The sequence below is a fragment of the Petromyzon marinus genome, unplaced genomic scaffold, assembly GCF_048934315.1.
Source record: "Petromyzon marinus isolate PM22_M1 ecotype Great Lakes invasive population unplaced genomic scaffold, UKy_Petmar_22M1.pri1.0 PM_Scaffold_50, whole genome shotgun sequence".
In the NCBI taxonomy this organism is placed as follows: Eukaryota; Metazoa; Chordata; class Hyperoartia; order Petromyzontiformes; family Petromyzontidae; genus Petromyzon; species Petromyzon marinus.
In genome coordinates this window covers 319,549-343,879 of record NW_027423502.1, presented here as the reverse complement: position 1 = coordinate 343,879, position 24,331 = coordinate 319,549, and the positions used below count along the sequence as shown (strand labels likewise).

At 50.9% G+C, this 24,331-nt stretch overlaps 1 protein-coding gene and 1 long non-coding RNA gene across 2 annotated transcripts; one reads left to right on the top strand and one right to left on the bottom strand.

Annotated features, from left to right (window-relative positions):
- Positions 1–271: 271 nt before the first annotated feature.
- On the bottom strand, positions 272–9,642 carry LOC142923432 (uncharacterized). Its single transcript, XR_012940762.1, has 3 exons — positions 9,506–9,642; positions 4,262–4,379; positions 272–794 (listed from the first exon to the last, which is right to left on the bottom strand). It is a non-coding gene; the product is annotated as an uncharacterized LOC142923432 (long non-coding RNA).
- Positions 9,643–13,670: 4,028 nt separating this feature from the next.
- LOC142923428 (uncharacterized) lies at positions 13,671–23,763 on the top strand. The gene is made up of 8 exons (XM_076064523.1): positions 13,671–13,675; positions 14,726–14,914; positions 16,392–16,530; positions 19,404–19,479; positions 19,891–20,063; positions 20,887–20,947; positions 21,485–21,602; positions 22,094–23,763. Exons 1-8 carry the CDS (start codon positions 13,671–13,673, stop codon positions 23,655–23,657), a joined length of 2,325 nt encoding a protein of 774 aa, XP_075920638.1. The 3' UTR covers positions 23,658–23,763.
- The last annotated feature ends 568 nt before the right edge of the window (positions 23,764–24,331 follow it).

Genomic DNA, 24,331 nt, shown 5'->3' with positions numbered 1-24,331 from the left:
TAGCCTGGCACAGCAGTCAACCCATGGCACCTGCTGGGTCTGTCCCGTGACCTCCTGCCAGCAGCGACACATTGAGCTCCCATAGGCTCTCACGTTACCCTCCCTCCACATTCCCTACATGACGTAAGCTTCCCTACCTATCCGCACTGCACATTACAATCGCCCTCGCCGGCAAACTCCCATAGAGCTCCCATAGGCTCCCATGTTAAGCGCCCACCAAATTCCCCAGTTCGCATAAGAAACCACGCTTATCCATAGAGACACAGAGACCCATAGTTCAGTTCATTTATTAGGTCTAGCCCTGTGAGGCATTCGATTCTTGAATCGGGTGCAACCACAACAAACAAAAACATGAACAATAAACGTCTTAAAGTGACTACGCGCAACAGAAAAATCCAGGAAAAAACGCAAAGTCTTCCAGAAAAAGCACCGCGTATCAACGCTGTGTGCAAAAATCCCAGTGGGATGCAAGTCAAACAATAACAACCATAAGACAATTTAGAATACAGTTACCAGTCTAACTCTGTGTACTATAACAAACAAATATGGCTAAACCAGAACCTTTTCGAAATCACCAAAATAAAGTTCTAAAAACATTGTAACAGTGATCACAGGAACTGTGATTTCCAATTTAACAATAAACGATATACGTGACATGTACGACCAAACGTTGCAAGCCACAGCATCATGAGATGCGCATTACGACCAACAAAGTCGGCGTCTTTGAATGGACAAGCAGCACCTTGCACACCATTGGGTGGCAAAAACGTCGCCTTCCTCATGCTCACATTTCCCTATGGATGAGAGAAACCATTCATGCAGGTCTCATTGACACATTGATCAGTGCTGAGGTACCTCACCCCCATCAAGACCCCTGCCCTTTCAAACATACAGGGAAGCTTGAAATCTTCGTGCAATTCTTGCGCATGATCACCATCTTCATGAAGCTATGCCAGAAGATTATGTTGGTCAGTCCCCTTTCCAACTGACATAGTGATACATAGAGACCCATAGATATACAAAGTGACCCATAGAGACATACCGAGACCCATAGTGATACATAGAGACCCATAGAGATACACAGAGACCCATAGAAGATACATAGTGACCCATAGAGATACATAGTGACCCATAGAGACACAGGAAACCCATAGTGATAGAGACCCATAGAGATACACAGAGACCATAGAGATAAATAGTGACCCATAGAGATACATAGAGACCCATAGTGATACATAGAAACCCACAGAGACCCATAGAGACCCATAGCAATACACAGAGAACCATAGTGATACAGTAAGGGAAAAAAGTATTTGATCCCCTGCTGATTTTGTACGTTTTCCGACTGACAAAGAAATTATCAGTCTAAATTTTAATGGTAGGTTTATTTGAACAGTGAGACAGAATAACAACAACAAAAATCCAGAAAAACGCATGTTAAAAATGTTATAAATTGATTTGCATTTTAATGAGGGAAATAAGTATTTGACCCCTCTGCAAATCATGACTTAGTGCTTGGTGGCAAAAACGTTGTTGGCAATCACAGACCCATAGAGACCCATACATAGAAACCCATAGAAATACACAGACCCATAAATACCCAAAGAGAAGCACAGTGATACAGAGACCGAATGAGACACAGAGACATCCAGAGATACACAGAGACCCATAGTGATACATAGAAACCCATAGGGACACACAAAGACCCATAGTGATACATAAAGACCCATAGACATACATAGAGAACGATAGAGACACAGAGATCTAGAGATAGACCCATAGACATACACATAGACCGATAGAGAAACAGAGGCCCCAACGTGATACATAGAGACCCATATAGATACATAGAAACCTAAAGTGAGACATAGAGACCCATAGAGATACATATAGATCGATAGAGACACACAGAGACACATAGAGACACACAGAGCCCCATAGAGACACACAGAGACCCATAGAGATTCAAAGAAAGTCATGGACTCCGAAAGGGATACATAGAGTCTGACATGGACACATTGAGTCCCACAGGGACCTATAGAGATACATAGTGACCCATACAGACACATAGAGACCACTAGTAAACATAGTGACCCATAGAGACCCATACAAATACACAGACAGATAGAGGCACACAGAAATCCATGGATACAGAGATACATAGAGACACACAGAGACCCATACAGATACATAGAGACTGATAGAGACACACAGAGATCCATAGATACACAGAGACACATAGAGACACACAAAGACCCATACAGATACGTAGTGACCGATAGAGACACACAGAGATCCAGAGATACACAGAGCCCCATAATGATACATAAAGACCCATAGAGATACAGAGACTGACAGGGACACAGAGACCCATCAAGATACATGGAGACCGATAGAGACACACAGATATCCATGGAAACACAGAGACCCATAGAGACCCAGAATGTTACATATAGACCCATAGAGATACATAAAGACCAATAGAGACACACAGAGATTCAGAGATACACAGAGACCCATAGAGACACAGAGACCCATAGTCATACATAGAGACCACCAGAGACCCACAGACACCCAGAGAGACACACACAGAGACCCACAAAGATACATAGAGACCCAAATACTCAACTAAACGATATACATTTTACCAGGTAAGGAGCTATGTAGCACTGGCAATTACAAACGATAGAAGCTCAACCAAGTGGCTGATAACATCATCATCATCATCGTGTGGAAATGTATAGACACCCACAGAGACTCAGACTCACCATACAGAGACCGACACACTCACCACAAAGAGACCCACAGACTCAACACACAGAGACCCGTAGACTCACCACACACAGACACACACAGACTGACCACAAGCAGACAGACACAGACTCACCTCACACAGACACACACAGAGACCCACAGACTCATCACACAGAGAACCACAAACTCACCACACAGAGACCCACACAGTCACCACAGAGACCCACAGACTCACCACACAGACTCACCACACAGAGACACACAGACTCACCGCAAAAATACCCACACACTCACCACACTGAGACCAACAGACTCATCAGACTGAGACCCACAGATTCACCACACAGATACCCACACGCTCACCACACCGAGACCCACAGACTCATCACACAGAGACCCACAGATTCACCTCACACAGAGACCCGTAGACTCACCACACACAGACTCACCACACACAGACTCACACAGACTCGCCTCACACAGACACACACAGAGACCCACAGACTCACCTCAGACAGGGACCCACAGACTCACCACACACAGACACACACAGAGACCCACAAACTCACCTCACACAGAGACCCACAAACTCACCTCACACAGAGACCCACAGACTCACCTCAGACAGGGACCCACAGACTCACCACACACAGACACACACAGAGACCCACAAACTCACCTCACACAGAGACCCACAAACTCACCTCACACAGAGGCTCACAGACTCACCTCACACAGAGACACACAGACACACACAGAGACCCACAGACTCACCTCACACAGAGACCCACAGACTCATCACACAGAAACCCACAGACTCACCAAACAGATATCCACATACTCATCACACTGTGACCCACATACTCACCACACTGAGACCCACAAATTCAGCATACAGAGACCCACAAACTCATCAAACAGAAACCCACAGACAGACCTCACACAGAGACCCACAAACTCACCTCACACAGAGACCCACAAACTAACTTCACACAGAGACCCACACACTCACCAGACAGAGACCCACAAACTCACCTCACACAGAGACCCACAGACTCACAACACAGACACAGAGAAACCCACACTCACCACACCGAGACGTACAGACTCACAACACAGAGACCCACAGACTCACCTCACACAGAGACCCGCAGACTCACCACACACAGACACCCACAAACTCACCAAATAGAGACCCACAGACTCATCACACAGAGCCCCACAGACTCATCACACAGAGACCCACAAACTCACCTCACACAGAGAACCACAATCTCACCTCACACAGACACAGACAGACTCACCACACACAGATTCGCCTCACACAGACACACACAAAGACCCACAGACTCACCACACAGAGACCCACAGACTCACAACACAGACACAGAGAAACCCACACTCACCACGAGACCTACAGACTCATCACACAGACACACAGACTCACCACAAACAGACACACCCAGAATCACCACACACAGACACACACAGACACCCACAGACTCACTTCACAAGAGCCCCTTGTCGGCATCTTCAGGCTGAGTTGACCTCGAGGAGGCCCAGACAGGGTTCAGATTTTTCCCACCATCGCCGTCATTCGCCCCGACCAGAAGCGGAAGCAGAAGCTGGGGGTGGAGGTTGGGGGTCGACAAAAGAGGGGCGGGAGGCGGCTTCCGGGGGAGTGGTTTCGCACCGTCACGTCACTCGGAGGGGCGTGGCTGAAGGGGGCGTGGTAACGTCCCCCGCAGTGTGACAGCACCGGTGACGTCGCAATCACCACGTGCTTCCTCAGAGTACGAGACGGGCATGACGGAGACGGCAGCTTCTTAAACTTCAGCTGCTTCAGCTTTATCATCATCGCCTTTCGAACAACTTCTGCTGAAGCCATCCGAGCAAAACTATTGACGAGGTGAGTTGTGTGGGTTCCTGGTGAGTGTGTGGGTCCGTGTTGTGGGTTCCTGGTGAGTGTGTGGGTCCATCTTGTGGGTTCCTGGTGAGTGTGTGGGTCCATGTTGTGGGTTCGTGGTGAGTGTGTGGGTCGGTGTTGTGGGTTCGTGGTGATTGTGTGGATCCGTTTTGTGGGTTCCTGGTGAGTTTGTGGGTTGGTGTTGTGGGTTCGTGGTGAGTGTGTGGGTCCATGTTGTGGGTTCGTGGTGAGTGTGTGGGTCCGTGTTGTGGGTCCGTGGTGAGTGTGTGGGTCGGTGTTGTGGGTTCCTGGTGAGTTTGTGGGTTGGTGTTGGGGGTTCGTGGTGAGTGTGTGGGTCCGTGTTGTGGGTTCGTGGTGAGTGTGTTGGTCCGTGTTGTGGGTTCCTGGTGAGTTTGTGGATTGGTGTTGTGGGTTCGTGGTGAGTGTGTGGGTCTGTGTTGTGGGTTCGTGGTGAGTGTGTGGGTCCGTGTTGTGGGTCCGTGGTGAGTGTGTGGGTTGGTGTTGTGGGTTCGTGGTGAGTGTGTGGGTCCGTGTTGTGGGTTCGTGGTGAGTGTGTGGATCCGTGTTGTGGGTTCCTGGTGAGTTTGTGGGTTGGTGTTGTGGGTTCGTGGTGAGTGTGTGGGTCCGTGTTGTATGTTCCTGCTGAGTGTGTGGGTCCGTGTTGTGGGAACGTGGTGAGTGTGTGGGTCCGTGTTGTGAGTTCCTGGTGAGTTTGTGGATTGGTGTTGTGGGTTCGTGGTGAGTGTGTGGGTCTGTGTTGTGGGTTCGTGGTGAGTGTGTGGGTCCGTTTTTTAGGTTCCTGGTGAGTGTGTGGGTCGGTGTTGTGGGTTCGTGATGAGTGTGTGGGTCCATTTTGTGGGTTCGTTTTGTGGGTTCGTGGTGAGTGTGTGGGTTCGTGGTGAGTGTCTGGGTCCATGTTGTGGGTTCGTGGTGAGTGTGTGGGTCGGTGTTGTGGGTTCTTGGTGAGTGTGTGGGTCCGTGTTGTGGGTTCCTGGTGAGTTTGTGGGTTGGTGTTGTGGGTTCGTGGTGAGTGTGTGGGTCCATGTTGTGGGTTCGTGGTGAGTGTGTGGGTCCGTGATGTGGGTTCCTAGTGAGTGTGTGGGTCAGTGTTGTGGGTTCGTGGTGAGTGTGTGGGTCCGTTTTGTGGGTTCCTGGTGAGTGTGTGGGTCAGTGTTGAAGGTTTGTGGTGAGTGTGTGGGTCCGTATTGTGGGTTCGTGGTGAGTGTGTGAGTCGGTGTTGTGGGTTTCTGGTGAGTGTGTGGGTCAGTGTTGTGGGTTCGTAGTGAGTGTGTGGGTCCGTGTTGTGGGTCCTTCTTGTGGGTTCCTGGTGAGTGTGTGGGTCCGTGGTGAGGATGTAGGTGCGTGGTGAGTGTGTGGGTCCATGTTGTGAGTTTGTGGTGAGTGTGTAGGTCCGTGACCCATAGAGATACATAGAGATAAATAGAGATACATAGATACCCATAGAGATACACAGAGATACATACATAGAGATGCATAGAGACCCATAGTGATACACAGAGACCCATAGAGATACACAGAGACCCATAGAGATACATAGAGACCCATAGAGATACACAGAGACCCATAGAGATACATAGAGACCCATAGAGCTATTTAGAGACCCATTGAGATACATAGAGACCCATAGCAATACACAGAGAACCATAGAGATGCATAGTGACCCATAGAGACACACACAGACCCATAGTAATACAAAGAGACCGATAGAGATAGGTAGAGACGGATAGAGATGCATAGAGACCCATAGTGATACATAGAGACACACAGAGACCCAGAGTGATACACAGAGAACCAGAGAAACATAGAGACCGATAGGGACACAGACGCCCATAGAGATACAGTGACCCATAGAGATACGTAGAGATCCATAGACATACATAGAGACACATAGAGATACCTAGAGACCCATAGCAATACACAGAGAACAATAGTGATACATAGAGACCCATAGATATAAACAGAGACCCATAGTGATACATAGAGACCCATAGAGATACATAGAGACCCATAGAGATACATAGAGACCCATAGAGACACAGAGACCTAGAGTGATACACAGAGAACTATAGAGCAACTTAGAGACTGACAGGGACACATAGAGACCCATAGAGATACATAGAGACCCATAGTGATACATAGAGACCCATAGAGATGCACAAAGACCCATAGAGATACAGAGAGACCCAGAGTGATACACAGAGAACCATAGAGAAACATAGAGACCGACAGGGACACATAGAGACCCATAGATATACATAGAGACCGATAGAGACAGACAGATATCTAGAGATACACAGAGACCAATAGAGATATATAGAAACCCATAAAGATACAAAGTGACCCATAGAGACAAACAAGGAGCCAAAGTGATACATAGAGACCCATAGGGATATGTAGAGACCCACAGAGATACATATAGACCCATAGAGATACACAGAGACCCATTAATACCCACAGAGACCCAAAAAGAACTATAGTGATACAGAGACCAAATGAGACACAGAGAGATCCAGAGATACACAGAGACCCATAGTGATACATAGAAACCTATAGGGACACACAGAGACCCATAGTGATACATAAAGACCCATAGAGACACACAAAAATCCATAGATACACAGAGACATATAGGGACACACAGATACCCATAGAGATACAAAGAGATTCATGGACTCCGAAAGGGATACATAGAGTCCGACAGGGACACATTGAGTCGGACAGGGACCTATAGAGATACATATTGACCCATACAGACACATAGAGACCACTAGTAAACATAGTGACCCATACAAATAGAGACCGATAGAGACACACAAATATGCATAGACACGCAGAGACACATAAAGACACACAGAGACCCATATAGATACATAGAGACCGATAGAGACACACAGAGATCCATAGATACATAGAGACACACAGAGACCCATAGAGATACATAGAGACCCATAATGATACATAGAGATACATAGAGACTGACATGGACACATTGAGACCCATCGAGATACATGGAGACCGATAGAGACACACAGAGATCTAGGGATACACAGAGACCCATAGAGACACAGAGATCCTTAGTCATACATAGAGACCCTCAGAGACCCACAGACACCCAGAGAGACACACACAGAGAACTACAAAGATGCATAGAGACCCAAATACTAAACTAAACGATGTAGATTTTTCCAGGTAACGAGCTATGTAGCGCTGGCTATGACAAATGACAGAAGCTCAACCAAGTAGCTGATAACATCATCATCATCGTGTGGAAATGTATAGACACCCACAGAGACCCACACAATCACCACACAGAGACCCACACACTCACCACACAGAGACCGACAGACTCACCATACAGAGACCCACACACTCACCACACTGAAACACACACTCCCCACACAGAGACCCACAGACTCATCACACTAAGACCCACACACTCACCACACGGAGACCAACAGACTCACAACACAGACACAGAGAGACCCACACTCACCACACTAAGACCTGCAGACTCACAATACAGAGACCCACAAACTCACCTCACAAAGAGAACCACATTCACCTCACACAGACACCCATGGACTCACGATACCGAGATCCACAGACTCACCTCACACAGACACACACAGACCGACAGACTCACCACACTCACCTCACACACACACCCACAAACTCACCTCACACAGACACCCACAGACTCACCACACACAGACAACAACCGCCATTCGCCACTAAGTGGCGGTGACGTCACCACGACGCTTGTGCCAGGCTATGTGCACCCTGAGGCCACGTGAAGTGTCGAACGCCCGCTGGCAGGAGGTCAAGGGGCAGACCCAGGTGCCACGGGTCGACTGACTGAGATGACTGGCTGATGCACCACCTGTGCCCCCTACTGTGCCAACCTACTGTGCTTTAGCCACCCGGCGCTCCGCTCGTTGTTCTGAGCGTCGCTCCTCCGCCCTCCGTTGTTGTTGGAGGGCGACTACCTCCAACTGCCCAGTAGCGTCCTTCACGAGCCTCCTCCACAGAGGCCGATCTTGACACCGCTGGTACCAGTCATCGGCAAGTCCACTCAGCTCCACGTCCTCCTGTACCACATCACTCCATCTCTTCTCTAGCCCGTGCCGCGCCCGCTTAGCCCCCTCAATCCGGCTGAACAAAAGCTGTTTCGGTATGCGGTGGGTGGGCATGCGGGCTACATGACCCAGCCATCGCAGCCTTCCCCGCCGGAGGAGCTCACCGATGGGACCTTGCCCAGATCTTTCAAGGATTTGTGAGCTCCTCACACAATCCAGTTTGGTTAAACCCAGGATGGATCGTAGGCAGGCCAGCCTAAATGTTTCTAACCGGCGAAGATGTTCCATTAGGGGGGTCCACGTTTCGCAAGTGTAGAGAAGGGAGGGAATAACCGTGGCCGAGAAGACCTGAAGCTTAGTGCGGAGAGACATACCAGGTAGCTTCCACACAGCGTTACGCAACCGACAGACACAGACAGACACACACAGACACAAACACCCACAGACCCACCTCACACAGACACCTACAAACTCACCTCACACGGACACACACAGACTCACCTCACACAGACACCCACAAACTCACCACACAGAGACCCACAGACTCACCACACACAGACACCCACAGAGACCCACAGACTCGCAACACACAGAGACCCACAGAGACGTACAGACTCACCACCCAAAGAGACCCACAGACTCACCTCACACAGACACACACAGACTCACCTCACACAGACACACACAGAGACCCACAGACTCACCTCACACAGACACACAGACTCACCTCACAAAGAGCCCCGTGTCGGCTTCTTCAGGCTGAGTCGACCTCGAGGATGCCCAGACAGGGTTCAGATTTTTCCCGCCATCGCCGCCATTCGCCCCGACCGGAAGCGGAAGTAGAAGCTGGGGGTGGAGGTGGGGGTCGCCGAAAGAGGCGGGGCGGGAGGCGGCTTCCGGGGGCGTGGTCTCGCACAGCCACGTCACTCCTAGGGGCGTGGCTGACAGCAACGGTGACGTCGCAACACCACGTGCTTCCTCACAGTTCGAGACGGGGGTGAAGGAGACGGCCGCTTCTCAAATTTCAGCTGCTTCAGCTTCATCATCTTCGTCCAACTTCTGCTGAAGCCATCCGTGCCAAACCTTTGACGAGGTGAGTGTGTGGGCTCGTGGTGAGTGTGTGGGTCGGTGTTGTGGGCTCGTGGTGAGTGTGTGGGTCCGTGGTGAGTGTGTAGATCCATGTTGTGGGTTCGTGGTGAGTGTGTCGGTCCGTCTTGTGGGTTTGTGTTAAGTTTGTAGGTCCGTGTTGTTGGTTATTTGTGAGGCTGGGTCCGTGGTGAGGATGTGAGTCCATGTGAGTTTGTGGTGATAATGTGAGTCCGTGTTGTGTGTTCGTGGTGAGGATGGGGGGTTCCTGTTGGGGGGATGTAGGACAGTGGTGAGGATGTGAGTTCGTGTTGTGACTCTCTACATCATCTCCACCCCCTCCCACCCCCCCCCCCCCCCCCCCCCCCCCCACTCACAGCTTTCCACACAGAGACCTTGGGGACTGCTGCGTGAGCAAAGCCACTCTGAGCATCAGCACCATGGAGGTACGCATGGGCCCCTACACTCGACTTACTAACACCACCTGCACTTACGAACACCACCCACACTTACGAACACCACTCACACTTACAAACACCACCCACGCTTATGAACGAGCTTCCATGAAATATATATTTGTTTAACATCGACTTACAACTAGCACTTGCGAACCGAACCGTGGAACGATCCTCCGCGAGATGTAGTGAGTGTTTGTGATGCCTGTACACTACTCTGTGGCACCATGGTGGCTATGAGATGTTAACAACCTCACTTGGTATACAGGAGGTCGTGGGTTCGACCCCGACCCTGAGGCCTACTGTTTATTTGACGTCTGTGTGTGTAGAGGAGCCTACTCCCAATATTGTTTTCGTGTATGTATGTGCGTGTAGACGAGCCAAGCTGGAGCGAGAAGGAGGGAGGGAGTCTCTGACAACACGTGGAGCGCGCTGTCAGCCGCCGGCACCGGCCCTATCCGCAGTAAATCGCCTCGAGGTGAGAACAGCAGTGAGCAAACATGTCCATCGGTGAATGGGGGGAAGTCACTACCGCCATTTTGCATGGAAGACTTCACGGTGGCCATGTTGCTTAGGGGACTTTATGGCAGCCATGTTGCACGGGTGACTTCATTGTGGCAATTTTGCATGGGGGATGTCACGGCAGCCATGTTGCATGGGGTACATTACTATCGCCATGTTGCATGGGGGACGTCACTCTGGACATGTTACGTGGGGGATTTCACGGTGGCCATGATGCATGGCAGTCTATAGGATGGCCACGTTGCATGAGGGATATCACAGCGGCCATGTTGCATGGGGGTTGTCATGGTGGCCATGTGAGATGGGGGATGTCACGGCAGCAATGTTGCATGAGGGATGTAACTTCGGCTATGTTGCAAGGGGGACTTTATTGCGGCCATGTTGCATGAGGGCTGTCCTGATGGCCATGTTGCATGGGGAATGTCACGTCAGCCATATTGGATGGGGGTTGTCATGGTGGGCATGTTACATGGGTATATAGTATTTGGCTGCCGCGATATATTTCCACGTGATGAAGATGATGATGATGATATCAGCCACTTCGGTGGGGCCTTACCTGCCAATATAAGAAAATATATATACATATAGTTTAGTTTTACAATGGGTCCCTCTGGGTGTCTATTGTTCGATATGAGCATGGATCTCTGTGGGTCTCTATGGATCTATATAAGTATGGGTCTCTGGGTCTCTGTGGGTCTCTATGGTTCGATACGAGTATGGGTTTCTGTGGGTCTCTGTGGGTCTGAGTTGAGTGATGAGTCTCCACGTGAATATGTTGATGAGGATGACGATGTAGCTCTTACCTGGCATGTAAAAAAACCCAGAATAGTTCAAAGTTTAGTTGTTGTTGTCACGTGTGCAGAGATCCTGGATCTCTTTGGGCCCTTGCTGAGTCATCGCCAGAAGCTGGAGCTGGCGGCCATGAAACAAGTATGGTTCTTCACTGTGGACAAGGTCGGCAAACCCCGGGGCGGCAACAACAACGACAGCTACGACGACGAAAACAACAACTACATCCCTGTGAGTCTCACAGAGATACAGAGATACCCACAGAGACCCAAAGAGACACCCATAGATACCCACAGAGACCCAAAGAGACACCCACAGAGACACCCACAGAGACACCCATAGAGACCCACAGAGACCCAAAGAGACACCCACAGAGACCCACAGAGACACCCACAGAGACCCACTCCTATTGAGACCCACAGAAGCACCCAAAGAGACACCATTAGACACCCACAGAGGTTTTTGTTGGGTTAGAAGGCATGAGTATACATTTCTAATCTGCCACCACCACAAGACACAGACAGTCAGTTAAGGTTTTGTGTTACGGGTTTCTGGGGGTCTCTGTGGGTGTCTAAGGATCTGTGTGGATCTTTGTTGGTCTGAGTGTATGTGGGTCTCTCTGGGTCTCTCAGGATCTGGGTCTCTGTGTATGTGTTAAAGTTATTTCACGCCGTATGTAGCAAACTTTGGCTAATCCACTCACTATAACGTCGGCCACAATGGCCAGGAGATGTTAACTCCCTCGCCTGGTATACAGAAGGTCGTGGGTTGGATACCGACCCTGACGCCTGCTGTATATTTGGAGTTTGCGTCTCTATCTCTCTCTCCGTGGTTGCGTGGATTTCTCTCCGGGTCCTCCATTTTCTTTCCTTCCACATTTATAATCAACGGCACCACACGTTGAGAGCAATTGGCTTCCGCTATACATTTCCACACGGTGGTAATGATAAGGCCACTTCGTTGAGCAATGATTTGAGATGGCCAGGTCGCTTTTGAACAAGAAGAGTTACATAGCAGCTCAGTGGTGGAGCCTTTAACAGCATAACAATAGGCTGCAGCCTTTCTGGAAATAAAACACATACTGGTGGTGAACATGCAAACAACAACATGCTCTGATAATATGTGGCATTACCTTTGAAACTGATTAGTCTACACCAGAGAGAACAGCCTTCTTTCGGGCCTAGTCTCAATACCTGGGTCTCACCAACAGTTGTTCGCCACCAGTGTCTCACTACCAGTGTCTCATTACCTGTATCTCACTACCTGTCTCACCACCAGTGTCTCGCCACCAGTGTCTCGCCACCAGTTTCTCGCCACCAGCGTCTCGCCACCAGCGTCTCACAACCAGCGTCTCACAACCTGCGTCTCACAACCTGCGTCTCACCACCAGTGTCTCACCACCAGTGTCTCACCACCAGTGTCTCACCACCAGTGTCTCACCACCAGTGTCTCATTACCTGTATCTCACTACCTGTCTCACCACCAGTGTCTCACCCCCAGTGTCTCATCACCAGTGTCTCACCACCAGTGTCTCACTCCCGTGTCTCACTACCCAGTGTTAGATGGATAAACGCAAAAAGGCGAACAACTCCCCCAAGTTTTAACGCAATTTGGTATTCTTGGGTCTTTCGGTAAAGTAACATACTTTAGATAGGTTCAAAGAAAATAAAATAATAACAGGAAGACGACCGCTTGCATTGCGATCGAAATGTTGTAGTTTTCTGTTATTTTTTATTATTTTCTTTGAACCTATCTACGTGACTTTACCAAAAGACCCAAGAATATGAATTCCTGCAGTCACGAAAGCGTTAAGTCAAGCATTCGGCAGTTTAACGAAACATTTATACATTTCCGCGATCTAACACCCAAGCAAAATGAAACCTCCGTGGTAGATAATGGCGGTCCTGGAAGCCCCGACTGCTGCTGCCACCACCGAGCGTTAGGCTCGGTGGTGGCAGCTCCGATTGCGATGACTCTGACTACAGGCCTCCGCCTCCTCCTTCGCCTCCTAGGTCTGCAAGGAACAGCTCCACTACCGTTATGAGGTGCAGAAGATGATCGGTGAGGGAGGCCAGGGCCTGGTGCTGCAGTGCCTCGACCACAAAACCAAAACGCTCGTGGCCGTCAAGATGTTGTCGCTGCCCTTGTGGTGAGTCAGAGGGCCTTTCGGGGTGGCCCGCACTCTCGGAAAATGATCATCAATGATTGGAGGCAAAGCCGTGAAACTGCCACTAACTATGGACTCGCTGACAAAATACTAACTGCCGTAAAACTTCTGCTAGCTATAAACTAACAAAATACTAACTGACATAAACCTGCTGCTAGTTATGAACTAACAAAATACTGACTGCCATAAAACTGCTGCTAACTTTAAACTAACAACATTTTACTGCCATAAAACTGTTGCTAACTATAAACTAACGGAATACTAACTGATATAAACCTGCTGCTAAATATGAACTAACAAAATAATAACTGCCGCATAACTATTGCTAACTATGAACTAAAAACTAACAGACCCATAGAGACCCATAGAGATCCACAGAGACCCACAGAAACACCCAGACCCAGAGACCCACAGAGACCCACAGAGACCCCCACAGAGACACCCATAGAGACCTCCACAGAGACCCCCACAGAGACACCCACAGAGACCCACACAGTCACCCACAGAGACCCCCACAGAGTCACCCACAGAGACCACCACAGAGACCCCCACAGAGTCACCCACAGAGACCACCACAGTGACCCCCACAAAGTCACCCACAGAGACCCCCACAGTCACCCACAGAGACCCCCACAGAGACACCCACAGAGACCCCCACAGTCACCCACAAAGTCACCCACAGAGTCAACCACAGAGACACCCACAGAGACCCACAGAGACCCACAGGGTCACCCACAGAGTCACGCACAGAGACCCTCACAGAGTCACCCAGAGAGACACCCACACAGAGTCACCTACACAGAGACACCCACACAGAGTCACCCACACAGAGTCACACACACAGAGTCACACACACAGAGTCACCCACACAGAGACACCTACACAGAGACACCTACACAGAGTCACCCACACAGAGTCACCCACACAGAGTCACCGTTGATTTCGTGGCCTTCCCCCTCCCGCTGCGCAGCTCCTCGACAGCGGCCCGCCAGAGGACGGAGCTGGAGGTGGCCAAGAAGCTGCAGGGCAGGGCCAGCGATGAGCGCTACGGAGTCATCCGGGTCCTGGACACGTTCGAATTCCGCGGACACAATTGCCTCGTCGTCGAGCTCTTGAAGTACGTGAACCTTCCCAACCCCCCACCACCCACCCATGTGCGTGTCCATTGCTCCGTTCGATAGTTGATTTATTTCGGAATTAATATTTATTTAATATTTGATCAAGCAACTAGATTTATCGATTTATCACATTTATTAATTGAGTTTTACACGGAGGGCTTTTGCGACCAATATCATCCAATATAGAGGTATGTTTGGGTTAGATCACGTAAATATATAAATGTTGTGTCGTTAAACCCGCCATCACTCGACACAGCCAACTAGTAAGGGTGGTCACGCAAACAGAACTTGCCAATTCGTTACTAGTACAGCACTATTGTGTAGTGTATAGTAGTGTGGTGTATAGTGTAGTGTATAGTGTAGTATAATGGTACAGCACAACGGTGTGTTGGACAGCCAAGCCACAACATTTACAATCTCTGAGTACGACATTTCGCCAGTAATTACAACCAGCTTCATCAGGCGACAGCCAGATTTTGTGGAGAATTCCACCTCTTCTGTTCCTTATAAAGAGGCACAGATGTGGTGACCACACTTCTGTGCTCTTGCGCAAAGTAGGGGGGTGATTAATTTTCTAATTTGTTCCCCAATATCTTTATTTAATAATTTTCATAATTAACTTATTTTGCAGTTTGTTTAATGAGTTTAAAGATAGTTAACAATTCATCAAAAGATGTCTCGCCTCGTTAAATCAATTAATTTCATCGAAGACGTAACTTATTTAATTGCTATTTTGATAATTAATTTATGCAACAATTAATATGACAATTTTACAATCACAATTTGTTTGGCAACTGAGTATCCAAAGCTCTGGGAAGTCGAGCAGCACGCGTCCACGTGGCCCCCGTGGGTCAAGCAGCTCAGCACGGCGAACCGCTGCGTTATCGACAATCGCAGAACACCGTGGGGACAATGCAGACGCAGGAAGTCCCCCTGGTTGCGGAAGACGCGACTCACGGAAACGCTCCCCATGAATCACACATTAAACTTTTTTCATGAGAATCTATATATATAAAAGGGAAATTTGTGAATATGTGTTTCTGTTCGAAATGTTTAGCATACTTCCCAACATGAAACAAACTTTAAAATTAAGAAAGGTCGACAATAAAGTAATAATACATTTATTATTAAATTGTGATATGATAGTAATAAAATGCTAGTAATGAAATAATAAAATAGAAATTGTAATAACATAATCACGGTGAAATTATAATAAAATCATAATGAAATTATTATCATTAAATATTTCACACGCCGCAATGTTTTGTGCGCGTTAGTTCTCTCGGCGCTAGTGCAGCGCGGCGATGACGCGGATGAATACCGCGGAGCGACGAGGAGTTTCCTGACCCCCCTCCCCCCCCCCCCAAAACTAACCGAGTGGCACAGTCGGTTTGGGGTCCGGGTTGGGGGTCGCCCTGCGCACGTCATCGGAACGGGAAAGGGGTTTTAACGTCGTCGTTGTCGTTGTCGTGCCAGGAAGAGCCTCTACGATGTCATGAGCAAAGGGAGCATCGGGCGAATCTACGTGAGGCGGTTGAGGGAGTACACCAGGGCCATCCTCGACTTCCTGTTGTACGCCAAGGGGCGGGGCATCATCCACGCGGACATCAAGCCGGTGAGCGGAGCGGGCGCGGTGGTCGCGCCCTCTCATCGGGGCGCTCGGTTAGCTGGCGCGGAAGCAGCCCGGCCACTGTTGATCGCGGGGTCGATGCGGTGGCTCCGTCCATCTGGAGGGAGGTGGTGGTAGTGGTGGTGGTGGGGTCACTTTACCTCCGGTGAAGACGATCCGGGACGAGGTGGACACTCGTACCGTAGAGGCAGGCCAGCCATGGTTGATCGCAGGGCCCCGTCCATCTACTGTGACTCTGCCACCTCCTCCTTCCAGATGGAGGAGGTAGCAGGAGATGTTTACTACCTCGCCTGGTATACAGGGGTTCGTGGGTTTTATCCCGACCCTGACGCCTGCTGTATATTTGGAGTTTGCGTCTTTTCCTCTCTCATCACCACAGTGGCTGGTTGTTAACTATCTCGTCTGGTATACAGGGTCATGGGTTCGATCCCGACCCTGACTCCTGCTGTACAGTGAGGGAAAAAAAGTATTTGATCCACTGCTGATTTTGTCCGTTTGCCCAATGACAAAGAAATGATCAGTCTATAATTTAATGGTAGGTTTATTTGATCAGTGAGAGACAGAATAACAACAACACAATCCAGAAAAACGCATGTCAAAAATGCTATGCATTGATATGCATTTAAATGAGGGAAATAAGTATTTGACCCCCTCTCAATCAGAAAGATATCTGGTTCCCAGATGTCTTTTATGCAGGTAACGAGCTGAGATTAGGAGCACACTCTTAAAGGGAGTGCTCCTAATCTCAGCTTGTTACCTGTATAAAAGACACCTGTCCACAAAAGCAATAAATCAATCAGATTCCAAACTCTCCACCATGGCCAAGACCAAAGAGCTCTCCAAGGATGTCAGGGACAAGATTGCAGACCTACACAAGGCTGGAATGGGCTACAAGACCATTGCCAAGCAGCTTGGTGAGAAGGTGACAACAGTTGGTGCGATTATTCGCAAATGGAAGAAACACAAAAGAACTGTCAATCTCCCTTGGCCTGGGGCTCCATGTAAGATCTCACCTCGTGGAGTTGCAATGATCATGAGAACGGTGAGGAATCAGCCCAGAACTACACGGGAGGATCTTGTCAATGATCTCAAGGCAGCTGGGACCATAGTCACCAAGAAAATGATTGGTAACAAACTATGCCGTGAAGAACTGAAATCCTGCAGCGCCAGCAATGTCCCCCTGCTCAAGAAAGCACATATACATGCCCGTCTGAAGTTGGCCAATGAACATCTGAATGATTCAGAGGACAACTGGGTGAAAGTGTTGTGGTCAGATGAGACCAAAATGGAGCTCTATGGCATCAACACAACTCGCCGTGTTTGGAGGAGGAGGAATGCTGCCTATGACCCCAAGAACACCATCCCCACCGTCAAACATGGAGGTGGAAACCTTATGCTTTGGGGGTGTTTTTCTGCTAAGGGGACAGGACTTCACCGCATCAAAGGGACGATGGACGGGGCCATGTACCGTCAAATCTTGGGTGAGAACCTCCTTCCCTCAGCCAGGGCATTGAAAATGGGTCGTGGATGGGTATTCCAGCATGACAATGACCCAAAACACACGGCCAAGACAACAAAGGAGTGGCTCAAGAAGAAGCACATAAAGGTCCTGGAGTGGCTTAGCCAGTCTCCAGACCTTAATCCCATAGAAAATCTGTGGAGGGAGCTGAAGGTTCGAGTTGGCAAACGTCAGCCTTGAAACCTTAACGACTTGGAGAAGATCTGAAAAAGAGGAGTGGGACAAAATCCCTCCTGAGATATATGCAAACCTGGTGGCCAACTACAAAAAACGTCTGACCTCTGTGATTGCCAACAATGGCTTTGCCACCAAGTACTAAGTCATGTTTTGCAGAGGGGTCAAATACTTATTTCCCTCATTAACATGCAAATCAATTTCTAACATTTTTGACATGCGTTTTTCTGGATTTTGTTGTTGTTTCTCACTGTTAAAATAAACCTACCATTAAAATTATAGACTGATCATTTCTTTGTCAGTGGGCAAACGTACAAAATCAGCAGGGGATCAAATACTTTATTTCCCTTACTGTATGTTTAGAGTCTGCGTCTCGCTCTCCCCGTGGTGGTCACGTGGATTTTACTCCAGGTCCTCCTGCTTTTTACCTCCACGTTCAGAATCAACATCACCAAGCGTTTAGAGTATTTTACCACTGCTGCAACATTTCCGCGTAATGATGATGATGAGCTATCGTTTGTGATGGCCAGGTCGCTTCTGACAAAAAAGCTGCACAGCAGCACAGAGTGGGGCCTGACACCTAGTAAAGTAAAACATAGCTTCGTTTTAGTTTGGGTCTCTCTATGTCTGTGTGGGTCTCTATGAGATTGGGTCTCTGTTGGTGTGTATGGGTCTCTATGAGTGTGGGTGTGTATGGGTCTCTATGGGTATGGGTCTCTATGAGTATGGGTCTCTGTGGGTGAGTGTGGGTCTCTTTGGGCCTGTTGAAACACGTCTCTAGAGTGTTTAGCTGCTGCTATAAATGTCCACGCAATGCTGATGATGCTGATGATGATGATGTTGATGATGATGATGAAATCAGCTACTTGGTTGAGATGATGTTATTACGTGATGGCCAGGTCGTTTCCGATAAAATAGCTACACAGCAGCTCAGCGGGGCCTTACACCCTGGTAGTAAAATAAAACAAATAGGTTGAGTAATTTATTAAAACGACTTTAAACGGGTCTCAGGCACGTAGACCGTGTCGCAAGTCAGCGGGGAAGGGGGGGCCTGCCCGTGTGGATGTAAATGCGTCACTTTGCATGATCGACCCACTGCTGGCTAGACACTCTTGCCGTAACCTCAGAGCGTGGAATTCCTTCTCTGTCTCTCCCCTTTGTCCAGGATAACATTCTGCTCACCGCGGCCGGCAAAGTCAGGGTCACCGACTTCGGTTGCAGCTCCTACCTGAAGCATAAAAGTGAGTGGCTTTGTGTGCGTGGAGTTTCTTTTTTCAGGGTTAGCTCGCGTCAACGTAAACGTTGCGTCGTCAAACCCGCCGCCATCCGACGCAGCCAGTTAGTGAGGTTCAGCGTCACGTAAACAGGACGCTCCAATTCGCCACTTGCACAGCACTAGCCGGTGTGCTGGAGATGTAAACCCACTACGACGTTTACAATTCGAGCGATTACAGCCGAGCATCATTATCGGGTGGGCAGCCAGAGTACGCGGTCCAACCCAAAACTCGTCTCCGCCGTGAAATATCGTTCGCAGAAGCCGACTAGGCGTTTAACCGACCGAAAAAAGAAACCTGTTCAACCCACGTCGCTGTTGACGGAGGGGCTACTTTATATTCATCGTCATTGTTGTTATTGTTGGTGTTGCTGCACAGCCCAAAACGTGTGCGGGACGTTGAACTACATGGCCCCGGAGCTGCTGCTGGGCTACTATGTCACCTGTGCTGTGGACATGTGGGCCCTGGGCTGCACCGTAGCCGAGATGGCCACCGGCAAGGATCTCTTTGATTCACGGACCTACACAGAACACCTGCCCTACTGCATCGAGGTACGGTCGGTGGGTGGGTACGGTGGGTGGGTATGGTGGGTGGGTACCGGTGGGTATGGTGGGTGGGTGGACGGGCAGCTCTCTATGGATATGGGTCTCTGTGGGTCGGCACAGAGACCCATACTCATAGAGACCCAAACGGATCCACAGAGACCCATACTCATAGAGACTCATGCAGACCCACAGAGACCCATACTCATAGAGACACATACAGACCCACAGAGACCCATACTCATAGAGACTCATGCAGACCCACAGAGACCGAAACTCATAGAGACCCATGCAGACCCACAGATACCAATTCTTATAGAGTTTGATTCGCTCTGGCGGCCACAAACAACAGGCGAGGAAGATCTGAACTGGTCCTGGACCTCTCATAGGTCTACTCAGCCTCAAACGAGTACTTGGTGTAGCGGTGTGTAGTAAACATTTCCACTGGGGGAGACAAAGGTGGCCGGGCGTGGTGCTGGGCACCCACCCGCTCATCTGTCGTTCCGGCCTTCAAAGGTGCTGCTCGCTGATAACAGCACTTGCCCCAGCAATGAGATGAGGCTAAACTGGGAGGAGGAGATTGTTGTCTTTGTACACAGTGCTGGCCTTCGTAGGTGCTGCTCGCTACTAACAGCGCTTGCCCTAGCAATGAGATGAGTCTAATAAGGAGAGGGAGGGATTGTTGTCTTTGTACACAGTGCCGGCCTCGACAGGCGCTGCCTCCGCCACTAATCACCGCTGACAGATGGCACTTGCCCCAATGGGCCGGCTGAGGCTACACCGGCTGTAACCCCCCCCTCCTCCTTTTGTCTTCGTCCGAAACGGTACGCAGATCCTGGGCATGCCCCCGAAAAAGATGGTGGACGAAGCCCCTAACAAGACAACTTACTTTGGTGAGTCAAAGGCTCGGGCAGGCTGGCGTCAGCGACGTAACCCATTCCGTTTTGTTAGGTAGGGGGTGGCATTGAGGCTCTTATAGGGTTCTATTGTGGGGGGGGGGGGGCTGAGGGGCGTCTCTGAATATCCCGGAGGTGGGGAGTGGGGTGGGGTTTGCGGATCTTTGTAACAGCCGCTAGGAAGCATAGGTGGGTGTGTGAGTGAGCGGATGGGTGGGTGAGTGAGTGGGTGGGTGAGTATGTGGGTGAGTGAGTGGGTGGGTAGGTGAGTGGGTAGGTTAATGGGTGGTTGAGTAGGTGAGTGGGTGAGTGGGTGAGAGGGTGGGTAGGTGAGTGGGTGGGTGAGTGGGTGGGTGAGTAGGTGGGTAGGTGAGTGGGTGGGTGAGTGAGTGAGTGGGTGGGTGGGTGAGTGAGTGGGTGGGTTGGTGACTGGGTATGTAGGTGGGTGAGTGGGTGCGTAGTTAAGTTGATGAGTGGGTATGTGGGCGACATGGTGGTTGGTGACTCTGCGTGCGTCTCTCTGCCTCTCTGCAGACTCTGAGGGCCTCCCCTACAACCTGTCCAAGCAGCGGCCACCGGGAAGCCTCCCTCTGCACCGCGCGTTGCAGGGCCACCACCCTCAGCTGGTGGACTTCGTCAGCCGCTGCCTGCAGTACGAACCACACTCACCCCTCGCTCACCCCCACTCACCCCCACTCCCCACCCCATACCTGTCAACACCTTATCAGTGCCCTACCTTACTACAGACCCAACCCAGATATTATTGGTCACTCCGTGACCCTTATAAATATCAACGTTCATCCTGCAAAGTCCAATCACAAGGGACAAATACAAACAAATAGACACGAATTATTGTTGTTACCTAGAATTGAAACGGCTGCACTCCGTACGGACCTGAAAACTCAATTACCCTGCACAAGAATATCTAATAAACCATACGGTTTGACAGCTCTGCAACCAAGTCACTACACACCACCACTCCCTCCCACCCTCTCCATCTCTCCCCCCCCCCACGCCGCCATCTCACCACTCTCCCCCCACCTCCCACCCTGTCAAATCATCTCACTATGCCCCTCTCACCACGTGTGTGTCTCCCCCCATCCCTCCCCTCCCTCCCCTCCCTCCCCGTGCGTCTCCCAACAGATGGGATCCGAATCTCCGGATGACGCCTGAGCAGGCGCTGGCTCACAGCTGGCTCCACACCACCACCACCACGACCCGGGCCACCACCAGCAGCTGGGCCACCCACACCGCCAGCGAGGCATCCCCCACCACCATCCGGGCCACCACCAGCAGCTGGGCCACCCCCACCGCCAGCAAGGCCACCCCCACCACCAGCGAGGCCACCCCCACCACCACCACCATCCGGGCCACCACCACCAGCTGGGCCACCCCCACCGCCAGCAAGGCCACCCCCACCGCCAGCGAGGCCACCTCCACCGCCAGCAAGGCCACCCCCACCACCAGCGAGGCCACCCCCACCCCCACCACCATCCGGGCCACCACCAGCAGCTGGGCCACCCCCACCGCCAGCAAGGCCACCCCCACCGCCAGCGAGGCCACCCCCACCGCCAGCAAGGCCACCCCGATCACCAGCGAGGCCACCCCCACCACCACCGCCATCCGGGCCACCACCACCAGCTGGGCCACCCCCACCGCCAGCAAGGCCACCCCCACCGCCAGCAAGGCCACCTCCACCGCCAGCAAGGCCACCCCCACCACCAGCGAGGCCACCCCCACCACCACCACCATCCGGGCCACCACCAGCAGCTGGGCCACCCCCACCGCCAGCAAGGCCACCCCCACCACCAGCGAGGCCACCCCCACCGCCAGCAAGGCCACCCCCACCACCAGCGAGGCCACCACCACCACCATCCGGGCCACCACCACCACCATCCGGGCTACCACCACCAGTTGGGCCACCCCCACTGCCAGCAAGGCCACCCCCACCGCCAGCGAGGCCAGCCCCACCTCCGCCACCATCCGGGCCACCACCACCACCATCCGGGCCACGACCACCAGCTGGGCCACCACCACCAGCTGGCCCACCCCCACCACCAGCGAGGCCACCCCTACCACCATGATGATGATGATGATGACGATGATGACGATGATGACGATGATAACGACGATGATGACGACGATGATGATGATGACGATGTTGATGATGACAATGATGTTGACAACGATGACGATGATGACCATGATGATGATGACGACGATGATGATAACGATGATTATGATGACGTTGATAATGATGATGACGATGATGCTGATGACGTTGATGATGATGGTGATGACGCGTGTGGGCCAGGACCCCCACTCACCACCCACACTCACCACCCACACTTACCACACTCACCACCCACACTCACCACCCACACTCACCAACCACACTCACCACACTCACCACCCACACTCACCACGCACACTCACCACCCACACTCACCACCCACATTCACCACACTCACCACCCACACTCACCACCCACACTCACCACACTCACCACCCACACTCACCACCCACACTCACCAAACTCACCACCCACACTCACCACCCACACTCACCACCCACACTCACCACACTCACCACACCACACTCACCACACACACTCACCACACCACACTTACCACACCACACGCACCACCCACACTCACCACACAATGGACTAGAGCTTGCCAAGCCACGTGCGCGTGTGAAGAGTTAGGATAGAGATAAAAAAATAAGTTTTAATGTAATAATGTGTACATATATATCTAGACCATTGTTAGTTTATCGATTGTTGTTGTAATAAATATGCGGACTCAACAGAATGTTGCAGTTGTGTTTGTTGTGGCGAGTTGCTGCTGCTTGGGGTCTCAGGTGACTTGGATCCAGATGTTAACTACCTCGCCTGATGCATGAGGTCGTAGGTTCAATTGGAGTCTGCCCAGCTCCGTGTCTCATCAGCAGAAGCAGGAGACAGGCTCTGCTTGAACCAATGGTGGTGAACTGCCCAGATGTTTGTCGTCAGATGCACCTAGCCTGGCACAGCAGTCGACCCATGGCACCTGCTGGGTCTGTTACGTGACCTCCTCCTGCACCTAGCCTAGCACAGCAGTCAACCCATGGCATCTGCTGGGTCTGTCCCGTCACCTCCAAGTGCACCTAGCCTGGCACGGCAGTCATCCCATGGCACCTGCTGGGTCTGTCCCGTCACCTCCAAGTGCACCTAGCCTGGCACAGCAGTCAACCCATGGCACCTGCTGTGTCTGTCCCGTGACCTCTTCCTTTACCTAACCTGGCACAGCAGTCAACCCATGGCACCTGCTGGGTCTGTCACGTGACCTCCTCCTGCACTTAGTCTGGCACAGCAGTCAACCCATGGCACCTGCTGGGTGT

Bases quoted from the DNA above. Each gene is read 5' to 3' on its own strand.
- LOC142923428 (XM_076064523.1), top strand. The intron at 20,064-20,886 runs GTACGGTCGGTG...AACGGTACGCAG, and splicing joins ACCTGCCCTACTGCATCGAG to ATCCTGGGCATGCCCCCGAA. The intron at 21,603-22,093 runs GTACGAACCACA...GTCTCCCAACAG, and splicing joins TTCGTCAGCCGCTGCCTGCA to ATGGGATCCGAATCTCCGGA.